The sequence below is a fragment of the Delphinapterus leucas genome, chromosome 12 (genome assembly GCF_059928025.1).
Source record: "Delphinapterus leucas isolate spDelLeu-1000000601 "Yukka" chromosome 12, BTC_Dleu_Yukka2, whole genome shotgun sequence".
In the NCBI taxonomy this organism is placed as follows: domain Eukaryota; kingdom Metazoa; phylum Chordata; class Mammalia; order Artiodactyla; family Monodontidae; genus Delphinapterus; species Delphinapterus leucas.
In genome coordinates this window covers 83,273,599-83,281,802 of record NC_143140.1, presented here as the reverse complement: position 1 = coordinate 83,281,802, position 8,204 = coordinate 83,273,599, and the positions used below count along the sequence as shown (strand labels likewise).

The window sequence follows — 8,204 nt, the reverse complement described above, 5'->3', positions numbered from 1 at the left end:
TAAAAAATATATTTTTATATTGATTACATGTTGAAATTGGTAGTGTTTTGGGTATACTGCATTAAATAAAATGTAGTATTTAAATTAGATTACTTCTACACTTTAGTTCCAATCTTCTTAGCCTTACCAGAACACTGCATTTCAGAGCTGAAAGGCCCCTTAGAGATCATCCAGCTCAGATCTTTCATTTTATTCTTGAGATTACTGAGACTCAGAAGTTAGGTGTATTGCCCTAAGAGAACCTTGGTTGTTGAACTAGGGCTAGAATTCATTTTTCCTTTTTCTAATTAAGCACATTTTACATTTCACCAAATTCTTGCCAAAATAATTCCCTGCCATTCCACCAACACTCCCTATATTCACCTATCTCAGTTTTGCTGTTGTCATTCTCTCTCCTTAATTCTTTCCTTTTTCTGCCCATCCCCAAAACAAACAAAAAATCCTTCAGCATGCTGTTATTTTAGTATTTAATCACATAATGTTTTAGGTTATTTTTTGTGAGTTTTTCTCCCCTAGAATAATATAAGGAAAGTAAAATGATCTAAAATCCTGCCTTGAGGGCAGGTCTTAACATATTATCCCCAGCTCCCAGCATAATTGGCTGTTAATACATGAATAAACATTCCAGCTGATAGAGTTTGTTCTTTCAACAGAAACAGAAAATTGTAATAGCTAAGAAAATTTCTGCCTGTCTCCTTTCTATAGGCTGCATGTGGTCCATAGGATAGAGGAATGAGGAGGTATATTTTGTACGGTAAAAATGAAAACTGAAAGATGAAATAAGAATTAGGTAAAGCCTGAGAGAGAAGATGCTTCATGTAAATATTCTGTCAGTATTAGGCTGGGTCTAAATGTTTATTTAGGTGGACACTTTTATATTAATGAAGCATTTACTAGTAAGACAAATAACTTCCTACTTTTTAACTCAGTTTTGGTCTAACTGGTGGTACCTTCTCTTCCCCTTCCGGTCTTTCTAACTAGCTCAGTGTATTCATTTGTTATTGTAGAGTCTGAGTTGGAAAACTAAAAGCATATTTGTTAATATGAACATTTTGGGGAGGCAGAATTACAGAAAAGCTTTGTAGCTTCTTTATATTTTTCTACAGAGATTCTTTTTATTTTGAACATATTCTTTTGTCATCAGGAAAAACTTTAAAAAAAATTTTTTTTAACTACATGCTTTTGAAAACTAATGCATAATATGCTTTAAATTAATAACAGTTATTAAAAGGACAGGATAATTGTTATTTTTCCCTTAAGCTACAATAACAATAAAACTACTACCTTGAATTCTGTTAGCAATTTAATACTAATTAAGGAAAAGTTAACCTGCTGCCTTTTTTTCTTAGATGAAAATGAAGACTTAAGGAAACTTGCAGAGAGTGAAATAACTTCATGTCAGAAAGAAATAGCTCAATTGAAGCATCAGGTATGGTATTTGTGCAAGGAATAAAGCATCCGTGCATGCTATTACTTCTAATGTATTTTATTAGAAGTTTATAAAAGCAAGTCAAGAACTAAGCAGCTTGCTAGTATTTATAATTATAAACTGGTTTTTAAAGAAGGAAAAAGCATACTCCCCATGGCCCTGTTTTTTATCATACTAAAAGGATTGTATTGATAGAACTCTGAAAGAAAGATGACTGTCACACTAATAGGATTTGCCAGAAAGGCAGTGAAATGTTGGTAGTATATTTTCCTTCTTTTGTTTTTTGAAGAGAGGTGAGGATGGGGATGGACGATGAGAAGAGGTTATGGAGTGATGGTAGGAGGAAGCAGGAACATTTCTTTATCTTTGTGTCTCTGACACTATTACAGTGCCAGCCTAGAATAGGCCCTTAGAATTTTTAAAATGGAATTGCATTGCTTTGGCTTTATATCTAGGAGAACTGCAGAACATACGGAGTTAGACGAAGGATCATGAAATTAGATCCACTCTTCATTAATTCTGTAAAGCACAGCTTAAAGGTTTACAACAGATATATCTGGAAATATAAGTGAAAGAACATGATAAGGTGAGGAAGGATCCTAGAAAGGAGGTGCTTAATTTAGAGATTCCCTTTATCCAAGTGTAGAACTTACCAAAAATTAATGTCCCCACCACCAGTCTAGAAGAAGAGTTCCACTACAGAGTGAAAGATTTCATGTAGCTTGCCTTCTACCCATTTTCTAAATTTTTTGTGACCTAGAAGAACGTACGTATTAATGGTTTCTGTTCATTGGCTAGTAATTAACAGATGTAAACTCTATCATGTTAGTTCAAGATTTGAGTGGTCACATTCTACTGGCACAGGCCAGAGAGATGGAAAAGTAGGAAAGCAAGTATAGCTCCTGACCAACACAAAGTGATACTTCAGAACTCGGGTAGCCTTGGGTTCAAATTCTGGCTCTTCCGCCTTCTAGTTGTAGGATACTGGGCAACTAGAGTTAAACTTCGTTTTCACTTCTTAAGGTGGAGCTGTTAATAGAAGCTGCCCAGGATGTTTTAAGAATTAAAGTACGTAGAGTGCTTAGCGGAGTGCCTGTCAATATTAAAGAACCAATAAATGTTGGCAGCTTTTTTTCTTAATTCACCTCATCTAAGAAGTCTTTTTTCTGTATCTCCTTAATGAGTACATACTGCAGTGTGAAACACAGAATTGTAATGAAAGGAAGACTGATTTAGGCACAAGGGTCTGAGTTCTCGTGCCTGTTAGGGCAGTAACTAACGCGTGGCTCTTTAACGAGTCATCTCACTTCTATTCTCATTTTCTTTTACTTGTAAAATGAGGGAATTGGACCAGATCTTCTCTAAAGGCCTCTCCAGTTCCAAAATTGCAAGTTTCTCTTCTATGTTAAAGAAGCTTAGAAAAAAATACAAATGCAATTTGAGTGTTTTTTTCCTGCCATACTAGGCTATAAATTTCCAGGGACAGAGCTAGAATCTTTTTGTATGCTGTACACAATATAGTGTACTACTCACAGCAAGCACTGAATTATTAACTGAGTAGAGAACAGATATGTATACATGAACACCAGAAAGAAACAGAAACATCTGTAAGTGTCGGCTGAACATATATAGCATTTATAATGTAGTTATAACATTAATATCTTTGGAAATTATGCATTATATGGTTCTAATTGGCAAGATAATTGAACAGTAATATTAAATTGAATCAGCAATATTAAATTATTTGCTTAGGGAAACTTTAAATATTTAAAATCCTACATCTAATCATTGAGGGTTTTTTTAAATTATAGGAGGGGTGATATTTTTGTATTTGCAGATTATCTTACTTTTGGTTCCCTCAGAAGAAACGGATGAAAGTGATTTGATCCTGGAGGTAACTGCAGGAGTTGGGGGTCAGGAGGCAATGTTGTTTACCTCAGAGATATTTGATATGTATCAGCGGTATGCTGCATTTAAAGGATGGCATTTTGACACCCTGGAATATTTTCCAAGTGAAATAGGTCAGTAAACTGTTTTGAAAAAGTATAGATTTAATTTATCTATCTACATATATTGTAGGAAAGGGTTGGAAAGTTCATGACTAGGCTTTATAATTTATAAGGATGCTTAAGTAGTTTTATGCTTATCATTTCCTTAATAATTTTGAATGCAAATATATCAAGTTTGAAATGGCCTATAAAACATTAGTCATTCAGTACTAACCACTGAATGACTAATAGTCTTTTAAAAGTGGTCCTTTAGAGGTGTTACTGAACAGTTAACACCATAAATGCTTTATGTTTAATAATTATATGAAATAAAGATATTAAGTGAATATCATAGACTTGTTAAAGGTTTTCAGTATGTTTTATAATCAATATGCTTATTATGTAGCTCTTTTAAATATATTTCAAGATGGTAGAAGTGATGGTCAGTTGTTATAAATGGTAGGAAAAATAAAATAATTCCCTTTCCCCAATGTTTTCAAGGTGGCCTTAGACATGCATCTGCCAGCATTGGGGGTTCAGAAGCCTACAAGCACATGAAATTTGAAGGAGGTGTGCACAGAGTACAGAGAGTGCCCAAGACAGAGAAGCAAGGCCGCATCCACACCAGCACCATGACTGTGGCGATCTTACCCCAACCCACTGAGGTGAGGCACCACAGGCCCCTCTCCTTGGAATCCTGGGACCAGCACAATGCCTTGCCCCCAGAGTAACACTCACTTTACTGAATTGAGTGTCTCTTTTGCATCATGTATTTTGAGTTGTTTTTACAAATACATTCTCACAGTCCAAAAAGTATGATTTTAACAGTAGATGGTAAGAATTAAGGATATATAAGTGATCTAATCTTACATGGCCTATTTATTATTTTTTCTCCACCACTAAGCTTCAAGTAGCTATTTTGAGACCATGTACAGGAGAAACGATATTAAATAGAGTTCGAGAGTGATTACCTTTATAAAGACTTTTGCTTTGTGTGACTTGTTCCCAGAACATTAACAGCGAGAATCCTGTTTTGACAAAGGATAACTATTACTTAACAAAATTGCTGCTTTATAACCCAATCATATTAAAATGGAAATATATTGCTACAGTGTTCATAATGAGTATACTTTATTTTCACAGATAAATTCTCAGACTGTATAATATTTTTAAGGTAGCTTAGTTGAGAAGTTCTATTTTGCTTATATCCCTTCTGCTGAAAAGTGATAGGAAATATATGACTTGTTTTTCAGAATGGAGTATGAATGATTTGAGAAGGAAGTTTGAGGGTTTCTCTCTAATAGGGTTAATGGAGTTCCTTTCTTCATGTCTAAGTTTTATGTGAAGCCTAGATGAGCAACAGAACAGTTAAGGGAGAGAGTGAAATGGGATAGATGGGAGGAGCCACACCTAGATATAGTCACTTTGGCTTAAGCATCTTGGAGATGTAAGGAGTTTTCAGAAAAAGATGGAGACTGAAGACTGAGGTCCATATGTCATCTCATTTCATTCTTCCAGCAGCGGTAGGAAGGAGCCACCCAGGGAGACATGGAGGGCCTGTGAATGATAGGATTCCTGCTCCTGGGGTTGTGGACATCTCACAGACTGGGCTGTAATGGTTCATGAAAGAGCTTTTTAAATACAGTGCTTTGGATGGTGACTCGCAGGACAGAGCATTATCCTGATGTCAGACCCCAGTGTATTTATGAATTGAGTCTATACCCTTGACTTCTTGGCCTTTAACATTTCCGTTTGTCTCTCCTCTGCCTCTAAATATGTTTAAATCCTCCTTTATTTAAAATTAAACAAAATAAAACCTTCCTATAGTTCTTAAGCTAGTGTCATTTTTTTTCCCCTCTGCTAAAGTCTTTTTGCACTCAAATCATTTAGCTATTATATTCACATTTCTATTACTCACATTTCTGAGTTCTGCTCTTGGTAAGAAGAGGGTAATTACTGAGAAGTCCAGTTTCTGAGGATGAGGGAGGGTTTGTTTTTCTTTTACCTTATGTTTTGATAATGTGCTCTTCCAATAAGAAAAGTTTAAAAAATGGTATCCTTCCAACTACTTTCTGTTCTTAAAATTAAACCTTCTATAAACCTTATATAAATTCTATACATGACATGTATTTATATTTATAAATAGACAGTTCTTCCCTTTGAAGAGATCATACATGTAATTTTTTTAAATCCCAACTCTTCTCTTACATATAGATTAATCTGGTGATTAATCCTAAAGATTTGAGAATTGATACTAAGCGAGCCAGCGGAGCCGGGGGGCAGCACGTAAATACCACAGACAGTGCTGTCCGGATAGTTCATCTCCCGACAGGTATGTACTTATTTCTTCAACATAAAACAGTGAAGAAAGAAATTGAATTCTGAATGACTTAATTTTCTACTGACACAGGTCGTCAGTTATCAGAGGAATACAGTTGTTATTTAATACTTGATTTATCTTGAATCCTTAGCTGAGACTCTGCAGGATAATTACAAAGCCAGAAAGAGGGAGGGATCTAAGCCCAGGTAATTTCCATGTTAGTGACTATATCATTAATTTAAAAAAATCCTCACAATGACATAATATCATGGGTTCTTCTTTATCAAAAAATGGTCTAAATCACTAGTTCTAACCCTTTTTTGGAGGGAGGAGGAGATGGATTCCTTTGAGAAAATGAAAGCTTGGACCTGCTACCCAGAAAAACATGCTTATATGCAAAGTTTTGCAGGTAATTTCAGGGGCTTCTTTCCATTAAGTCCATCTGCAGACATCTAGGGGTTCTGTCTTAATTCTGGACAGTAAGGCAATAGAGCTGTAACTCAATATTCCTTAAGACTTCAAAATACTATTAGTGTACAATACACTATTATTAAACGTGTTTTTACTGTTGGTTTACATGTGAGAAAGAGCATATGGTTAACAGACCTCCGTTGTCTAGAAAGAATACAAGAACCGCCTACTGTAAGTGATCTCAGTCATAATTCCTGTTGACTGAGAGTGGCTGAGGGGAGTGCTGGGTTCATTTTCTTCTTTTTTAATATGAGGAAATCCTCACATTAAACTTGAAGATGATGTCTTATGTAATACATATTATATAAACAGGAATAGAAAAAAAAGTGGATGGAAATACTCAAAAATATTAATAGTGACTAACTCTGGTAATAAGATTAACTTTTATAATTCAGTTTGTATAATGAGTAGTTATTACTTTAAAAACAATTATGGTGACTAGCTGAAAGTACCAGAAAATAATCCATTTTAAATGACTCATGCTTATTGTTTAGTATGTATGCCTTCAATATGGAAATACTTTGAGCTATAACTCAAATTTTCAGTTTTCCGATAACTGTAAAAGTTACTTGTTAAGTTTACAGTCTTCCTTTTTTATATTAGAGTCCTATTTTTTCCCTTTATAAAGGAAGAAGAAAAAGAATGAGAAGGAAAAGGAGTATTCCTTGATAATAAATGAAGATTTCTCTATTAAAACTCTTTAATTCTCATAACACTATTCAGGTGTTGTTTCCGAATGCCAACAAGAGAGATCTCAACTGAAAAATAGAGAGATGGCTATGAAAAAGTTACGTGCAAAACTATACAGCCTGCGTGTAGAAGAAGAAACAAGTAAACGATACAATGCTAGAAAGATTCAGGTAAAACTGAAATCTTACAAATGCTTCTAAAAGATAAAAATATTTTTAGATAAACAAGTTTTTGTATGTGTTAACATCACTTCAATGTATTTGTCGAAATTAGAGTATAATTCAAGTAGCTCAACCAAGGGCTATACTTGTTTTATAGCAATCTTACACCTCTGCCCTGTTTTTTATATTCAGAGGTGTCTTTCTCATTCACCAAAGTTATTTTAAAAAGGTATATGGAATTCCCATTCATTTTGAATCCTTTGAAAATTATGGAAGAAAGTTGCAAAGCAAACTGAACTTACTTCCTGTTTGACATTTGACTTTATGTTAACTCCTTATTATAACTTTGTCATCACTGATGACAACCAGATTAGTTCACAGAGGTCATATGTGTTCAGCTACAGCATCTGAATATCAGCTGTGCGCCAGGCTGTGTGTGTGCACCGTCACTGTGCAGTAGGTATTGTCTGTATTTTACAAACGGGGGAAACTATAGAGTTGAAATAAATTACCTGAAGTCTTAAAGTATTAAATGGCAGAGGATTCAAAATTCAAATACTAATCTGTCTGACTTTAAAGCCTATATTCTTTTTTCTCTATCAAGTTCCCATGTTACTTGAGGATTCAGAATGTTTAAAACTTGCTTTTTAACATTTTTGTAAATTATAAACCAAGAGCTTTATCTCCAGGTAAGTTAAATTTGTAGGTTTAGTTGCCCTGAATTTAACTGTATCTCATATCTCTTTTCTTTTAATATATAGATTGGCACTAAAGGAAGGTCAGAGAAAATAAGAACATACAATTTTCCACAGAACCGGGTCACAGATCACAGAATAAACCAGTCACTTCATGATCTTGAAGCTTTTATGCAAGGAGAGTACCTACTGGATGAACTTGTACAGTCATTGAAGGATTATGCTAATTATGAATCTTTGGTAGAAATTATTTCCAACAAAGTTTAAGTTGACTTGTTATTAAAGACTTGTATAGCTTATGAAAATTCTATTATAGCAAGTCACATTGTGTACATACCAGTATTCTCTTGAAACACATGAGTTAACACAATTGGGAGTAACATGTTTTTAATACATAGGTAATTTATATGAATCATCTCTCAATTTATTAGTAAAAAGTATTACAATATA

General features: G+C 34.3%; 1 protein-coding gene and 1 long non-coding RNA gene across 2 annotated transcripts in view; one reads left to right on the top strand and one right to left on the bottom strand.

The window, feature by feature from the left end:
- Window positions 1–8,204, bottom strand: part of LOC149747915 (uncharacterized) — a 35,806-nt gene that overhangs the window by 20,557 nt on the left and 7,045 nt on the right. The gene's annotated exons all lie outside the window — the stretch shown is intronic.
- The window catches only part of MTRF1L (mitochondrial translation release factor 1 like), a 9,825-nt gene extending 1,621 nt beyond the window's left edge, over window positions 1–8,204 (top strand). Inside the window, exons 2-7 of the mRNA XM_022559638.3 lie at window positions 1,350–1,429; window positions 3,267–3,450; window positions 3,919–4,082; window positions 5,632–5,749; window positions 6,932–7,068; window positions 7,821–8,204. Of these exons, the coding sequence (XP_022415346.2) occupies window positions 1,350–1,429; window positions 3,267–3,450; window positions 3,919–4,082; window positions 5,632–5,749; window positions 6,932–7,068; window positions 7,821–8,021 (884 nt within the window). The 3' untranslated portion in view covers window positions 8,022–8,204. The remainder of the gene's footprint in view (window positions 1–1,349; window positions 1,430–3,266; window positions 3,451–3,918; window positions 4,083–5,631; window positions 5,750–6,931; window positions 7,069–7,820) is intronic.